This window comes from Castor canadensis, chromosome 5 (genome assembly GCF_047511655.1).
Source record: "Castor canadensis chromosome 5, mCasCan1.hap1v2, whole genome shotgun sequence".
Classification (NCBI taxonomy): Eukaryota; Metazoa; Chordata; class Mammalia; order Rodentia; family Castoridae; genus Castor; species Castor canadensis.
In genome coordinates, this window is record NC_133390.1 from 153470251 (window position 1) to 153487721 (window position 17471).

General features: G+C 49.5%; 1 protein-coding gene and 1 long non-coding RNA gene across 9 annotated transcripts in view; one reads left to right on the forward strand and one right to left on the reverse strand.

The window, feature by feature from the left end:
- Ebf4 (EBF family member 4) overlaps positions 1–6053 on the reverse strand; it is a 64429-nt gene extending 58376 nt beyond the window's left edge. For 4 of the 7 annotated variants that reach the window (XM_074074460.1, XM_074074462.1, XM_020173832.2 and 1 more), the window contains exon 1: positions 5096–5435. In XM_074074460.1, coding sequence (XP_073930561.1) covers positions 5096–5232 — 137 coding nt within the window. In that variant the 5' untranslated portion in view covers positions 5233–5435. Of the gene's footprint in view, positions 1–4702; positions 4996–5095; positions 5436–5732 lie in introns of those variants that run through there. The other 3 variants (XM_020173831.2, XM_074074461.1, XM_074074463.1) reach the window with 3 other exon arrangements.
- A 312-nt stretch (positions 6054–6365) lies between these two features.
- LOC141423381 (uncharacterized) lies at positions 6366–16649 on the forward strand. 2 transcript variants are annotated; one of them, XR_012448189.1, is made up of 7 exons: positions 6366–6501; positions 9292–9456; positions 9587–9679; positions 10825–10887; positions 11521–11606; positions 15259–15372; positions 16515–16649. It is a non-coding gene; the product is annotated as an uncharacterized lncRNA (long non-coding RNA). The 2 variants fall into 2 exon arrangements; XR_012448188.1 differs by having other exon boundaries at positions 6366–9456.
- The last annotated feature ends 822 nt before the right edge of the window (positions 16650–17471 follow it).

Sequence of the window (17471 nt, forward strand, 5' to 3'; positions counted from 1 at the left end):
CCTTTTGTGAGACTCCGTAGTGAATTACACATTTCCTCACTTTCTTTAAAAGATTGTTTTAGATATGATGTTCAAAATGCTTCCCTTTCAACTCTGGAGGGTGCTGGAGTGGTGGGAAAGTGTTCTGGTACTAGAGAACCCAGACAGGAAGGGAAAGCATTCACTTTCGTATTTCTACCGTTCCCCACTCACCCCTTCCTATCTTCTGTTCCTACACAGACCAACAATTAAAGGAGGCTATTTGTGACACCAGAAAGGATTCAGTTTACACATGTACTTTTTGGTCACAGGAAAACTGCCTTGCATCAAGCATGAGTATGCTTGGGTCCTCTGAGCACTGTGTTAGGAATCCAGGGTCAAGTCGACACCAAAGACAGCCTGACCTTCACAGCCAGAGCCATGCAGGTGGTCTGCACTCCAGAGGACACAGATAAGAGTGGGGACATGGTAGGGATTGCAGAGTATCTAGCTGCTATTGTTGGGACCACCCAGCAGGTCCCCAGAGATGCCCCAGGGCTCTTCTCCTGGCAGCCACAATCCAGTCATTGCTCTCTAGCATGCACAAAGCCTCTAATGCAGTTTCTGTTCTCTAGTCACAAGCCACTTGTGGCTCTTTACAAATCTTTGACCACATGCTTACTATAAATATGAGCAATTTAACAACAGCCACCCCACCCCCCAGAGGACAAGTCACCAAGGCACCTTGGGGCCTTCTATCCTCCCTTCTTCCCACCTCTTGCAGTCCAAGGTTCTGAGCAGTATTTTGGCTTGAGCTTCATCCATCTTCAAGTCTGGGATGCTAGCGTAACATGGAAAGCCCTGAAGTCATGAGCAGAGGAACAAGGCTCTTTGTGGATCATACTCCCAAGCAGGAGTGAAAAGGAGAAAAAAGTATGTCTCCTGCATCTCATCCCTGGTGTCAGGTTTCGTTAGAGTCTCTCTCCAGCTCTTCTCCTCCCCATCCCAGCATGGCTTCATAAGTCTCCTGGTCCTTTCCTCCACATCATTCCTTCTTCTAAACATATTATTGGTGCGCATTCTCCCCCACAGGCATCATCTTGACCCCTGGGACTGTTGACAATCATCACACTGAGCCTGGCATTTCTGCCCCCAGCCAAGATTGATTGGCCTGGTGCTACCCAGTCCCTGGATATGCCCAGAGCCTGGCTATGTCACAGACCAGGAAAGATAAAAGCAGTGGCACAAGGGCACACCCACCTCAACGATGCAGACAGAGGGAGGACCTGGTGGCTACAGGCAGCTTTCTGGAACCTGTGTGCAGATGATCCTGCTGGAGAGGTGGATTTTGGGGGCACACAGGATCCAAATATTCTGTTCTCACTGCCCTAGCACTTGCCCTAGGAAACTGGCTCAGTGACCCAAGTCTTGAAGGACAGGGGGTGAGACAGGGAGGGAAAATTCTCATTAGCCTGCACTCCCGCTTTCCCCTAACCCTTAGTTCCACCTACAGATTGCCCACTGCTTCTCTTCTGCTCACCCTCTCACCACCCACCCACAGGCCTGCCTGCCAGGGCCCAGGCTGAGGAGCGGCTATCAATTATTAAAGCAAACAAAAGCATTTCCTAGCAGGGAGGCTGGCCTGCAGCTGCTTACAGGAAAGGCAGCCCCAGCTGGCTTCCCTCTCCCGGGCCCTGCTCATGTACTGGGACCAGCTCATGGGAGAGGGCTGGCCTGGATCCTCCAGGGGTCTCCTGCAGGGGAAGGACGGGTTGGGGCCCTCCATGTCTTCCCAGCCTGTTAAGAACATGAGAAGACAGCTGCTCCTGTGCTGAGGACTTGGGTCTACAGGAAAAGCTGGGAAGTAGGCTGGGGCTGGGCCTGTTGGTCTCAGAGATTATGTCCTATGGGTTTGGGGCAGGACTAGTCACAGCAGTGGCCAGGGACAAACTCCCCTAATTGGGGATCCCTCTCCACTAGCCTTGTCTTCCTGTGGATGGGTACACAGACCCTCTCTTCTCCCTACCTCTCTTGCTCAGAACTTTCTTTCCTGTTGATAGAGCTTCTCCACTGATTTTACCAAGCCTTCTGGGCCCTCTCTTCCTCACCTTCCTTCTTTAAAACACAGGCATTTTTGTAAAGGCCAAGTTGTAAAATTGGGGAGGGGCAGCTTCTCTGGTACCTGATTCCTGGAGCTTACCAAGGGGAAGAGGGGAACCTAACAGAAAGGGATTTCAGAACCTTCTAACATGTACTCTGCTGTCTTTAGCAGATACTATTGTCTCCCTATGGATTGTCTGAGCCTGTCCTGGGTGCTGAGGACACTAGGATGAATGGGCCACCATCTTTGCCCTAAAGGAAGGCTCCAGCTGGCAGAGCCAGGAAGATGGGGACAAGCAGAGGACATCAGTCTGGCCTACGGTAAGCATCCTTAGGAAACACTGAGAACTGTTTCCCAGACAGGGTGGAGGGCACAGATAGAGGAAGTGCTGGCATGGAGTGGGGGCTTGAAGGCTGCTGAGGCTTTGTATGGGTGCTGAGGGTGGGGGAGGGGGACTGCTTTAACAGAAGGTTGGACTTGTTGACAGTCCTGCTGATTCTCCTACATTGCATGCCAAGTATCATACGGGAGCTAGGAAGCAAGGTTGGGATCAGATTGTGACAAGCATTGAATGCTGATGGTCCGGGGGAAGTGGGACAGGCAAAGGACAGAAATCTCTGGCCTGTGAAAAGCATCCTTAGGCAACACTAAGAACAGTTTCTCTGTGCAGGGTGGGAGGACACAGTGAGCAGGTGCTGCAGTAGAGTGGGTCATTTTATTTTTTTAAATCAAGGCAGAGACATGATCAGAGAAAAGTACTTTGGAAATATTGCTTTGGTCTATAGTGCAAAGAAGATGGCTTCAGAGGAGTGGTGAGAAGCTGGAGTGGGGGCATCAGGCCAGGAGGCTGAAATAGTAAACCAGGGTGCAGTTAGTTTTCCAGCCAGGGAGGAATGGGATCAAGGGCAAGGGATTTTCATTGTTAAAAGTGGTGGCGGTGGGCACGGAGATTGGGACTAGAACACAGAAGGAAACATCTATAATCCTTTAACCAGGTGGCTGTGGGGTAAAGTCAAGGAAAACATCAAAGACAACTTTCTGCTCTAAGCAGAGGGGCAGAATGAAGCCAGGCAGAGGTTGAAGACAGAGGTGCGGACAGGAAAGGAATGCTCTTTCTTGCTGTTTTGGGATGGGAAGACCTGAGCAGAGGGCTGACTGAGGGAGAAGAGTCAAACATGAGAGATGACATGACAGACAAGGTGGGGAAGGGTGGAGAGCAAGGATTAGCCTCACACTCTGGAATCAGGAGGAGAATCAAGGCGTGGGGGTTTCTAATCTGGTTCCTGAGACAGAGAAGTCTCCAGACTTGGGGACAAGCAGTCCAGGCCTGAAGAAGTACTGTGAGTCCTAGTGATATATACCCCTTGGGACTCAGTCTAGACACCTCAACCCAATTTAAGAGACCCCCCCCATGGGGCTAGGAGCAGTGGCAGAGCATCTGCCTAGCAAGAGTGAGGCTCTGAGTTCAAACACCATTACTGCAAAAAAAAAAAAAAGTCCTCCTATGTAGACAATTCTGTTGGTGTTCCAATCCTGGGGTTTGTGGGGAGAACCCTACACACCTGCATCCCACACAGATTGCAAGGCACCACCTCTTTCACACTTGCTTCCCTCTTGTCCAACCTGCTGGCTCTGGGCAAGCAGAGCAGAAGGTCAGAAACAAACAGGAACCTTCAACCCCAGAGGCTCCACTGCAACTTCCCATGTTCTTCTTAAGTTAAAGAGCAAGCCAGAACCACAGCAGGGGGCGGGGGGGGGGGGGAAACAAAAACAAAAACAAAACAGTTAATGGGAAGATGGGAAGGGGAAGGAACTACATTAAAATGCTGACAGTAGTTGTGTTAGACAGGTGGGATTTAGTTTTCTATATGCCAATTTTTCTCTATCACTCCTAAAAATTATTGGAATTGGTTCATCTGCTAGACCCTTTATTATTCTGAAATACTCAACAGCAAACAGAGCCCCCAGTGATCCTTCCTTAGGGCCGGGAAAGGACAGGCATGCAGAAACACGCTTCAGTTGCTCATGAAGTGCCCTGTGTGGCTGTTACTGGGTGAGGTTGGAGTGTACAGGACTGGGGATCGAACATAGACTGGTATGCTGGGCCTGGTCTGCCCTGGCAACTCTCTGTAACTCTCTTCAAGCTGCTGGACAGCAGCTGCTCAGACTTGCCAGCAGCCCAGCATCCACCTTGACCCAGCTGCCCGCAGTGAGTCCCTCCCAAATACTAGCCACAGTGAACTCCCTGTAAGCTGTCTAACCTCCTCCCCATGCTCACAGATGGGTTATAAAAAGCCCAGGGTCCCAGGTCTATAGGGGCTGGCAATAAACCTTTAAAGTTCCCATCCACATCCGGGAGTCCATCTCCCACCTAGGTATCCTGCCTAGAACCCTAAAAAAAGAGTCAGAGGAGATAGGCTCGGGTGCTAGGTGCCCAAGGGCTCCCTGCCTCCCGCAAAACCTACCAGAAAAATACCTGACAGAGAGGCGGAGCCCTGACCCATTCTCAACCCCACTCAGTCCAGCAGACTGCCCATTCTCTTCGACACCCATCAGCCCCCAGTCGCATCTCGAGCCCTGCACACCCCCCCATCCTCCAACTCTGAGGGGCGTGGGAAAGGAGAAAGGGGCAGGGTTTCTTGCCTTTCTTGGCAGAAAGCCGCGGAATTGGACAAGCAGATGCATCGGGACTGCCCAGGAAGGAGGGGTTGGATGTTCCTAGACGGCTGGTAGCTGTGGGTCATGGCTCAGGGTCTGCAGGAGGAGGGGATGCCTCCTCCTCCCGAGCCCTGGACCCCAGTGAGCGACGGTCAGAAATCACAGCCCGGACAGCCGGAGTGGAGGCTGAAGCCCCGCCCCGGCCCGCCCCATATCCTCAAGAGGCAGCTGGGCGTTGGGACTGCGTGAATTCGCCAGGACAGTCCGGAGCTAGTAGTGTTCCCTCCACCCCTCGTTCCAGCAGCTAACCATCCAAGTTGAGCGAAGGCGGCGCAAAGCCGTCCAACCCGATTGCTCCGGGTCCCGTCGAGAGCTTACCTCTGCGCAGCGGTGCTGGAGTCCAGGATGCCCGCGCCCTGCATCCAGGAGCGCACCGAGCCCAGGCCGGCGGGCAGCAGCGGCTCCTCCTTCAGGTTCAGCCCTCCGCGGGGCAAACCGTCCTGCGCAGGGAACATAAGGGCGCGCAGTCGGTGGGCGCCCCCACTGCCCGGGATCGGGTCTCGCCGAGGCTGTGGGCGTCGCAGCTCAGCCGACCCGACGGCACTAAGCGCCTCCAGGAGCGCAGCTCAGCGCGGAGTCCCGGAGGCTCAGTGCGCGCTCGCCTCTTGGGCGCTCCCTCGGAGAAAGCGGGTCCGCGGGCGCCGGCGTTGTCCCCTCCCCTCCCGGGGCGCGGGGCGGGGAGATGGAGGGATTCCCCCGCGGCCTGAGCGCTGGCGGGCGGACTGCGAGCGGGGCGGGGAGGGCGGGGAGCGGAGCCCGCAGCCGGTCCTCGCGGAGGCGCCCCAGAGGCGCGCTCTGGCGTCTGCCCAGGGCCGCGGTCGTCGGAGTGGGGTATTGGGGGCGAGCGCCCCGAGAGCTGCCTCGGGCAAGGCGGGGGCACCGGGCTGCCCGCCCTCTCCCCCTCGCCGCCCCCACCTCCTGCCCGCCCGCGGCGCCGGCGCGGGGCGCTGATTACCATCCGGGAGGCGGAGGCTGCGGGCGCGGAGCTTGGCGGCGGCGGTGGCGGCGGCGGCGACAGCGGCGGCAGTGGCGGCAGGAGCAGCAGCAGCCGCGCGTCCCGGGGAAAGGCAGGGGCAGCGCCGGGCCAGCAGACGCCGCCACCGCCAGCGCCCCGCGTGCCCCGGCGCCCCGGCCCTGCCGCAGCCCCGGGCGGCAGCACCTGGAGCAGCAGCAGCAGCAGCCCGGCCGACTCCCCCCGGGGCCCGGTTCCCGCGCCGCCCCGCCGCGGCCGCCGCCGACCGCTGCTCCCCGGGGCCTGGCCGCGGGCCCGGGCCATCCCGCCGCCGCCGCCGCCGCCACCGCTCCCGGGGGAGCGGGAGCCGAAGGGAGGGAGCGCGGGAGGGAGGAGGGATGTCGCGAGCGGGCGGGCCCAGGGGACTGGGGGCCGGGGGAGGCGGGGGCGGGGCGGTGCGGCCGGCCGAGGGGCGGCCAGGGACGTGACATCATCGGGGGAGGAGCGGCCGGGCTCGGGCCGCCGCGGCGGGGCGGACCCTGGCGAGTCGGTCGCCGGGGTTGGGGGTTGCGGCCTGCTGGAGGCCGCGGGAAAGAAAAGGAGGGAACGGCGGGGACAGGGAGGCCGGGACAGGGAGGATCTGGGGCTGCGCAGCGAGCGAGCTTCGCCAAAGCCGAGGAGCTCTTCACACCGTGCTCAGGAACCGCCAGGGCCTCCCCGTCGCCTCCGGACGAAGCTCCCGCATCTTCGTTGCCTCTACTCCCTCCCCCAAGTACGCGCCGCACTCTCTTGGTCCGACGCCCTGGACTTGCTGCTCTATTGACACCTCCTAGCTTTACTCTTGTTTTTCACCTGCCCCGGCTACTTTCCCAGTAAACCAGCGACCTCGGGTTAACCTCTGCTGTTGAGGAATATCATCTGTCATCTATTTGTCTATCTATCTATCTGACTCTCTATCCATCTATCCATCTATCTATCATCAATCGTCTATTCCCTCTGGTCCCCAAAACTGTGACCCTGCACCTCCTTCCTTCTCCCTGTCGCTGGTCTCTGGGTTGCCAAAACCTAAAGCATTTGCATTTCCACCTGTGCCTTTCTAAAACCTTTTGACTTCTGATTGCAAGTTGAACACACATAGGACTCAGCATTAGGGCTCAGAGCCCAGCTCACCAACTCTTGTCTTCACAGCCACCTCCCCTTTCTGAGTCCTTTCCTCCTTTATTAGTTTCTCCAACAGAAATCATCTGGCCCTTGACCCTGGGGCAGAGCCATTTCTGTCCCTCTCGCCACAGTCTGGCCTGATGTGTCCTGGCTAGGTTATGAACAAGAGGAAAATCAGTCCAGCAGTTTCCTGCAGAGCACCATGAGATGTGACCTGCCCTTGCTGCTGCTTGCACTCTCAGTCTTCTTTTGTGGAACCTTTGAGTGTGAAGTTAGTGTTCTGCCCCACATTCATCCAAATGAAGGATCCCAGGGGATATCATTGGGTCTCCTCCCACCCCAGAGGTTTCCCCACCTCCTCTCTTAACCTCTTTTCCTCTTCATGCCCACCTCCCCATGACCTGCAGGGGGCTGCCACTCCCACCCAGACTTTTCTAGGACTCAAGCTTTTACCCCAGGTAGAATTATTAAAGGTGGGTCTCTCCCTGGGATGAATTCTTCCCAATCCCTATTGCCATCTCTCTAGCCAACTCTTTAAACTTTATTCCTCACAGTGTGGCCCCTAGACCAGCAGCATGGACACTACCCAAGAGCTTATTAGAAATGCAGAATGTTAGGCCCTGCCCAGACCTGCCAAACCAGAACCTGCATTGGAATAAGGTCCTAGGTGATTTGTATACACATTGTGTTTGAGAAGCAGGGCTTTAGAGAACCCTCAAAGCTGTTCCATAGTTGCTCCACTTCTCTCCCCAACTTTTGCATGTATCCCTGGTTCTTTAATTTCCAGTAGGCCTCTTATCCAGTGGACATAGGCAACCTTGGCAGAAGCCTGCCGCACTGCCTGAGGTTAATGACCTTCCATGTTTCTCTCTCCTCCCATTCTCTTCCCTCCTCCTGACCCAGAGATGGATGTAGAACCTCTTACTCAGTCCCATCACCTGGACTTCCTGAGATTGTGCCATCTGATCACCTGTTTGGGTCTTGATCTTCTCTCTTTTCTCTTCTTAGATCTCTCCACTCTTACAAGAACTGATCTCTTTTCCCCACCTCCTTCTTCAGCCCCTGCCCCTCTTGTTTCTGAAAAAGTTCACAGGAACACTCACCAAGGATGCTTTGCCAATCCCAGCAAGCCATTCCTGGAGGGCTCAAACTCTGGCTCCTTTCCAGCTCTGCCTGTTTGCTTCTGCCCTCAGACTTCATGACCTCTCTGGAGTCGCAGGCCCTCTGACCTACAGCATTGGCTCAACACACCTCCTCCTATGCACCTGGGGAAGCTGACCTGATGACCAGAGGGTGGTCTGTTTTTCCTTCTGCCCACTGAGCACTCTAAGCTGCTGTGTCTGGCTCCCTTCTTCCTTCCTCTCCTCAGAGAATTCATGTGCTCCCACAGCCTCAGAGGGCATCTTTGGGGAAAAGATCACCTAGCATGGTTGGGTGAGGACAGAAATTGGGCTGTATGGTGGGGCAGGAGAGGATCACCTGACTCCAGGGAGGGTCATTATCACAAATGGCTCTGCCCCTAGGCTGAGGTAGAGCTGCTTGGTCTCCACATGTCCATTCTCCACAAGTCAGAGTTTCTCCTGTGGTATAGACACATGACCTCCTGCTGCCTACCAAGCTTGGGGCTTGGAAGTGATCTCTAAGCCTGTCTCTCCCCACCCACAGCCACCTGTTTTTCAGTTCTTAAGAATACTATCTTCCATATCCTCTCTCTGCCTCAGTGCCCACATAGAATATCTTTAACAGTGATACTTAATTCTCCTCCTCTGGACTCTGCCCTGGCTTGGAGGAGATAGATATATGACTTTTCATGCCCACAACTTCCTTATCTATCTCTGGGTCTCCAGCTGTTCACCCCCAAACATCCTCCATCCTCCTGCCACTGTTTTTTTTTTTTTTGTTTGTTTGTTTGGTTAGTTGGTTTTTTAAGAGTGTTGCTTGAATTGGGCCATCGCCTGCTTAGGAACTGTTAAATGTCTCCCTCCAGTGGCTCCTCAAATAGACACTTAGGGACTCAGTTTAGGAATATTCCAGGCCCTTTGATGCCTGTTCCAACTACTCTTGTCAGTTTACCTTCCTTCCCTTTCTCTATAAGTTCCTTGCTTGCCTGATACGAAGAGCTCATAATTGCCTGGATTCAGCTCCCACACTCTCAGCTGCCCCTTTATTTTGCTGGCACTTCCAGTAGGAATGTTTTCACATAGGCAACACCTTTCTGTCATGAGACAGTGGGGTTCCTATGCTTTTTATGGTGTTGCATCATGGTTCTGGAAGGTTCTCTCCAAGTTAGATTTGAGGATAGGTACTTAGAATTAACTTGGGGTGGGATGTCACTTTCCTGCCTGGGAAAATGGCATCCGGTGAAGTCTCCTGACTTGTGTTGGTTTCTCTTCTATCCTAGCAATATGGAATAGAAAGGAAACAACCAGGATGGTGTTTGAAGCTTCGCTGGACCTACAGTTCCAGAGAAGGGCTTCTGGGTTAGAGCTGCTGCTCTGAGGAACAAGGCTTTTGGGTAACAAGGGTTCCTTTTGGCCCAAGTGAGAGGCCAATGGACAAATTCTAGGTCAGTCCTTGGAGTCAGAGTCAAGTATGTCTGCTTCAGATCCAGTTGGAAGTCTGTTTCTTGGAATTCTGTTTTTATTTCACATGATATATCTTATTTCCTTTGCAAATTTCCCCTTTCCACCTTTCAGTTCCATAGACAGGAATTTGGGGGAAAGAGGGGTCATAGTGACAGAAGACACTTGGTCCAAGTCTGCAGAGAATGCCATACTCTTCTGGTCCAGGTAGGGGCTCAAGTGGAACCCCCAGGCTAGTCTCTGACCTCACCCTTCTCCTTCATGCTCATGTCTGGGGAAGGGTTCCTATTATGCCCACTTCCAGAGAATAAATGAAGAATAAAACCCAGGCTGTGCCCTTACAGAGTTCACAGAGCGGTGGCGGGAGACATAAATACTCTGAAGTATAACTCCATAGTGTCCTGGGCTGTTACAGAAGTAGGGGCAGGTACTGGGACAAGCACAGAAGGTCCCCAGACTGAGAGAGGAGGCTAGCATCTCAGACAGAAGAACCAGCCTATAGAAAGACTAGCAGAGCTGAATGAGTGGGTTTGATGCCCTGCCTCAAAGGTGGAGGGTGTCAGCACCTGGGGCATCATGCCTTACATGCCATGCTAAGGAATTGAAAATTTTTTCTGTAAGTCTGAGTCTTAAGACAATACATTCTCAGATTAAAAGAGGGAACTTCTCCCTGCCCCCACCCTCCAGCCAAATGACAATGCAAACCATAGAAAACAGATCCAAGGAGGTAGTGTTTTAGGTGGAGGCTTGCTTGCCCAGGTTGTGTGTTGTGCTGTAGCGCCCCCTGGAGGCCCCAGTGTGTCAGGCAGGCCCTTGAATTCACATTTTAATTCTTGATGGGAATTAAAAAGTAAGAATACAAGAATTATACCACGCACTAACCATAGCTATGCACATAGGTCCACGAAGAAAACAAAAAAGCAAGGGCCATTCCAGAAGGTTTCCCTGAACCTATACTTCAGCTCTCAGCCTTCCCTTCCCTTGACTCCTGTAGTCTCTTCAATCGCTTTAGGAAAAACCACAAATGCTAGTCTTCACTTAGGCTCCATCCCATTCCTGACATCTAGATTATCATTCAATCTTAAATAGTAACACAATGGGAGCCGAGATGTCAGACCCTTTGGTGAGAGAGTTGAGTTCCCTTTGCCAATCTCCAGACAGGAGCAAAGGCTAGATGTGTTACCTCACTGTTTGAGGCTGTCCACACTCCTGCCAATCATAGTCTCAAAGACAACCCATGTCAATCAATGCCCACTGAAGGATAGGAAGGGACTGCTTTCCTTTGTGCGGTGAGATATGCCCACTCCCTGCTACTTTTCAGAGCCATGCTGTCCATTTTGTTCATTCTCCAGGTGCAGAGGGTCAGGGCCTGTAGCTTTCTAACTTAACACTGGAAGAGCACCCAGCACCCAAAGGTAATATATTATATACATTTTTATATATGTGGTGGGGCAAGTAACATGTTAATTTATTAGTTTGACAGTAGGGAAAAATCAGATCCCAAATACTTGGATGTAGTGAGGTGAAAGAGAATAAATAGTAACCACTAGAGAGGGGCTTGGGGGAAAGTGTGCTCTTGGATGCTGTCTTCTTTGGCTGCATTTACCATAACAAAATACCATGGACTTAAACAGCAGAACAGTATTTGCCTTTCGTTTATCATTTTATCTGTGAGATTTATGCATGGTATTATATGTAAGAATAATTTACTAATTTTCATTTCTGTGTAGAATTCCTAGCACTGACTTTTTAATAAGTTTAAGTTGAGTTAAAAATATTCCTTTGTATATTGCTGAGGGGAAACAGGAAAGGAAGTGGAGCAATGGAGTGTGGGGTCAGAGGAGTGTAGAGGATAAGTGGAAGGGGGCTGTTCTTCCCTTTGTCCTAGGTGAAGTGGGGAGACGACTTGGCAGAGGCTGATTCTCCTTTAGTCTTAATTTTCAGAGTCTCATCCACACAGCCTCCCTCCCAAGACCCCTTGAGGATTCCTTTTGAAATATTCACATGGTCATATATAATTATGTAATCAGTTATATGTTCTTCTTAAGGATCTGTCCCCTCCAATTTATAAACTTTGGGCTTCTCCAAACCTGGATCTTCTGATGGAACCTGGAGTTGGGTAGGAATGGTTCAGGTAAGAGACAGTAAAGACCTAAATTAAAGCAGGACCAATGGGAAGTGAGATATGCCATTTACTGGTGTGTAGCTTTTGCAGGCAGGAGTTTTTGTCTTTTTTCTTCTGTTCTGTATCCACAGAGCCTAGTACATAAATATTTATGGAAAGCATACTTAGCTGAGACATAGAAGTCAGGAACTCATGACCCAATTGGATGTGTGGGGTTGCACAGGGTGGGACGAGCTCAACACACTGACCACCTGTCATCCACTCACCCAGGCCCTGCTGTGCTGCCTAGCCCCATCTCTGGGAGAGTGAGCATAAAGACTCCTCTCACCTTAGCCTTCGTGGCCTTCACTTGGCCAGTTGGAGTCAAGTCTTTGGAATGCTCCATATGGTAGAAAGACCTGGGCTTGGGGTTTGGGGACCTGAGATGAATGGGCAAGTCATATCATTATACTCAGCTTTAATTACTTCATTGATAAGCCTGGGGTGCTGGAGGTCCAGTGGTGTGGTGGTAAGCATTTAACACTGCCTCTCAAAATTAAGACTGATTTGGAGCATTTGCCAATTTTCATAATTTCTACGTTCCTACCATGGCTGCTTCAAAATACCTTGAGGTGTTATCGAACATGTTGGGAAGAGATGTGCACAAGAGATTTTCCAAAGCCCGTAAGATCTGACTCCAGCACAGTCCTGTGTGGGTCCCATTGACTGATGCCTCCCTTTATTTGAACAAGTGTGTTGGATGATTGGGGCCCCAGATTCTGTGCCAAACTGTATTCAGGCAGTCCTGTTTGCTGGCAATATCATTTCATGTGGGTGAAATGTATGTGGAAGATCCATTTGGTCCAATACATATCCTTTTTTAAATATTTTGCTTTTTAAAATTATGGCATAACCCACAGTATTATGTAATAAATGCACACTATTACAGGCATGTCTTGATAAAATTTTGCATACATATACACTCATACAATCACTATCCAGATTAAAATATAGGACATTTCCATAGCCTCTCTCATATGCATCTCTAGTCAATGCAAACCCCTCACGGCAACCCCGCTCCTGAATCCTCACCCCATGAAATGTTTATACCAACATTCTTGAAGTTCACGTAAATGACATCATGCATTGTGTAGCTTTTTGTATTTGCCTTTCACTCATTATGTCTGAGATTTATTCACATTGTTTTGTGAAGAATAATATGTTTTCATTTCTGGGTAGAATTCTTAGCACTGACTTTTTAATAAGTTCAACTTAAGTTTTTTTTTAATGTACACTGTGGTTGCATTACCTTTTTGGTAGGGACTTTATTTTCATCTTATTTTACTTTTTCTTTGTATTGGGGGTTGAACTCAGGGCCTCACACATATTTGGCAAGCACTCTACCACTTGAGCTATGGACTCAGATAATTACATTTTTTTTTTTAAATTCCCATGCCTGTTTTTGTCCTTCACTTCTGAAACTATGGATCCCACTGGCTATATACTCAGTCCCATATGCTGTGTTTCTCCTTGATCCTTGACCTATTCTCTACCACTTCTTACCTCCAACACCCTTCAGAATTCCTTCTGCATAATTAATCAACTTTCTCATGTTCCTTAAGATTTCTTGTAAAAGTTTATCTCACCTCAAACCTTAACTGAAACATAGATGACACCTGTTATGGGCTGAATGTTTGTGTCCCTTTCATAGTCATATGAACCCCTGAGTCACTGAATTTGGAGATGGAGCTTGTGAAGAGGTGATAAAGGTTAAAAGAAGTCATAGGGTAAGGACCTAATCTGATTGGGTTAGTGCCCAACACTATAACTCTCTATCTCTACCGTGTGAGACACAGTGAAAGGGTGACCATCTGGGGCTGGAGGCATGCCTCAAGCAGGAGAGCAGCACTTGACTGAGAAGCACAAATTCCTGAGTTCAAACCCCAGTACTACAAACAAAACAACAAAAACAAACAAAAAAAGGTGAACATCTGCAAACCAGGAACAGAGTCCTTGCCAAGAACTTAGTCAGTACCTTGATCTTGGACTTCTCAGGCTTCAGAATTCTGAGAAAAGAATTTTGTTTTTTAAACCACTCCATCCGTGGTATTTTTTTTATGGTAACCGAAGCTGGCTAAGACGATATTCAAGAGCATCCTTTCCCCTAAAGCTATTTAGCAGTTGCTGTTTACTCTCCCCACTACATGTTAGTATCTGGGATTTAATTTTGCCTTATTTTCAAGGTAATAAATTAACACGTTATCATTTCATAAACTCTGGCAGAAGACTTGGGATTCCTGGATTATAAACAAAGAACTTTATTACTCACAGCACAAAAGCAGCAAAAGCATCATGTTTGTGTCGGCTCCCTGATCCCTCAAGTTCCACAGGAGCAATGCAGAAGAGCCCTGTGGATACTGTACATACCATAGGCCTGTGTCCCATGTGAAGAGCACAACACGGAGAACGCAACCTTTGTATAAATGGTTGCTTTTTGTCTTGGAGAGAGACATTGCTGTTTTCCTCAAGGTTGCTTGTTGCACATACAACACTGAGAATCAGCTGAGGCAAAGAATACACGGGGCCTTGTATTCTTAGCATAACCAGTAAAAATGTGCAGGGATGCTCAAGACCTGTGGAGACCTGCTTCTCCCAACAGCTGGCACTACACATTCTTGGCTAAACTTGAATATCCACATGAATATGTCACTCAACCTGTCACTGCAATTAACCTGATCAACCTAGGCTGGGACCAAATCCATTCAATTTGTCTCATAAAGGATTTGATTAAGGTTACAATGAACAGAACTTCAAGCAGGATGATGAGGCCAACCTGCAGTATTAGCTTTAATCATGCCGTCCAGAGTTTCAGATTCAGTCACCTGTGAATAAGTCTCAAGGGGACCAGTAGATTTTGTTTCAGACAGTCAGGAGAGTCCAAGGCTAGGCTATTATCCATTACAATGTGAACAAATGAGTTTTAGACTCATCTGCTGATCTTTGGTGTCATTGCAATCATTATAGGAAGCAATAGATAAGCCAAAAAGCAGTCCCCATCCCTAATGGACAGTCTTTGGCCCACATACAAACATACAACACAAATGGCCACATGTCAGCTCAATTTGGGATTTGTTGTTGAATCTGATTTGGATCATCATCACACTGATTTGGTTAAACCACATAGGGAATGTCACCAAACAGCTTCCTCTTTGGTCACCATACATGAATCAAGGTCAACTGGGTGATAGAAAGAAAAGGTACCTGCATTTGTACTAGTCAGCTTGAAACAAAGTTGTGCTGGATGATGTGTTTGTGCATGTGTAGGGGAGGAGGAGGTTCCATGTTCAGGGGTGCCATGCTGGCTGTCAAAGGGCACACCAAATAGTTCAGGACTGTCCCGCCCATATGAATTTCTGTTTTCATAGCATGGGCAGCATGATAAATTTACAAGAGTTCGGTTGTCAGCCACAACTGCTGCTTGACTCAGATGAACCAAATGATGATTTTTCTAGGCTGCAGTGCTGAATCTCGGGGACAAAGGGTGTGCTAATCACCAGCCCCCCGCACCTGCTCGTGTCTAAAGTGTCTTTTCACCAGGCTTCAATGGCCATGAAAACAGTGCACCCATATGTCAGTAGCTCTAACTTCATCTTTTCTTCAATCGTTCCCTACTCATATCCAGATCTGTCATTTGGATGGGCCAAACATGAGAGGGACGAGAGCATTTTCACAACATATACAGAGACCTGCTGTATCTCCCACCTTTGCTTCTGTAGGCCAGTGTGAGCGGGACTTGGTAAGTGGTGTACTCAACTAAGTGGGCATTACCTTTATGACCTAGAACCATGTTAATCCATGAAGAGAACTCAGGTGATCAATCAGAATTAGAACCAAGTTTGAGTCCCCTAGGACTCCTTTTGCAGGCCAACACTTGGAGGGTGTACCAACCACACTGATCTGGGTTTGCTATTGGTGGAGGGCAGGGAGAAGCACCGCCTTCGGGAATGGTCAGATCCTAGCTTTTGAGAATGGCTTTATAGAACCCCTACCACTTCTGTCCTGATCATTACCCAGGGAGTGGCTGAGAAGAGGTGATCCTTGATTGGCATGCAGTGATGGCTTCTGCATCAGAAATATAGATAGCATTCTTAACTTTGTGTCTAGCCCATTATGGCAGATGAGTTGTGAGGTCTCGTTTGATGATGGATCCTGGTACTGATGGTGGTGGTATGGGCAGCGAAGGGTGGACCAGCATCCCAGTTCCAGTTGGTCTTATCATAAAAGCACCTTTACCATGGGCATCTTCATCAGTGACCCAGACTATCTGGCCGGCAGCTTAATTTGTTTCCACAATTTGTGGCTCCAGTGAGGAATGTGTAATCTGGCAGTCTTATGAACAAGATGGCTAAGCCATCCACAACAGCACAAAAGGCAATGATTAAAAAAAAAAGGTAGTGGAAATGTAGCGAGCCTTATCAAGAGGCACAATGGCCAGGTCCATCAGCACTGTCTTGAGTTCTATCCACTGGGCAGAGAGACCATACCTGCTTTTAATCATGCATCAGGTGTTCTAGTTTGAACATGGATACCATAAGGTGCCAGCTTAGCTGAACCACCAGCAGACCAGGCCAGACACTTATGAGACCCTCTGTGACTTAAGGGCTCCATTGATCCAGCAGCTTTGCCTCAGGTGGTCAAGTGAAGAATAAAATTTTCCCCAAAGCAATTTTTGCTGTTAGTTTTTTCATGTAAAACTAGATAATGTTTGTGCCAGGCCAACCATTCTCTTGAATGTAACATTTATATTTGTGCCTTCCTCTTAATAGCCACCAAATCCAAATTGACACATCCCAAAATGGAGGGTGTCAGGATGGACAGTCACTGCACCTCTTCAGTTAGTAGCAAGTTAGTAAGTTTTTTTCTTTTTTCTTTTTAAAGGAGGATGTGCTTAGTGACCATGTCCAGCAGGTGGCGCTGTTAGGCTGGCAAATGGCCTTGAATACTCTGCCTTTGAGTCTTTAAAGTTCCAATCTCCGGAGGGGGTGGGGGCAGGGGGGAGAAATGACCCAAGTGTTGTATGCACATATGAATAATAAAACAATTAAAAAAATAATAAAGTTCCAATCTCTTTTCTTGCAAATCTGTACTATTTCTTCTGGATCATCCAAGAAGGTTCAGGAATCACCCTTCTACATGCAGCATTCTCTGAATGTGTGAATTTCCCTCTGATATGGCCGTCCACAGTGCAAGCCTATGCAAGCCTCAGTACTAATGATACATTCAGCAATGTCAGCCATTGAATTGACCAGAAGCCCCCACCTACTAGGACTACTTTTATCTACTTTTTCTGCTGCAAATTTTTTTTAACCTTATGGGAAAACAGACCAAGGTATGTAATATATGCACACAGGGGTGAGTTAGCCACCTTTTCACCACTGTGACAAAATACCTGAGAGAAATGGTTTAAAGGAGGAAAGGTTTATTTTGGCTCATAGTTTCAGAGCACAGTCAATTGGCTCCAGTGCCTTTATGCCTGTGGCAAGGCAGAAACATTATAGCGGAAGGGCCTGGCAGAGGGAATCGGCTGGCTGAATGGTAGCCTGGAAGCAGAGAAAGGGAGAGGGGAGAGAGGAAGGGTCTGGGGAGAAGATACATCCTTCAAAGACCACACATTTCCAACAAGTAGGCCCCCATTGCCCATTCAGCTATGAGCCCATCAATTCATTAATCCACAGATGAGGTTAGCACCCTTATGACCCAATCATTTTTCAATAATGCCGTTGTCCGGGAACCAAGCTTTCAACACTTGAAACTTTTACAGGGACATTTCATATCCAAACCATAACACCTAAAGACTTTTACTGTTTCATGGATGCTGACAAAGATAAGCCTCCT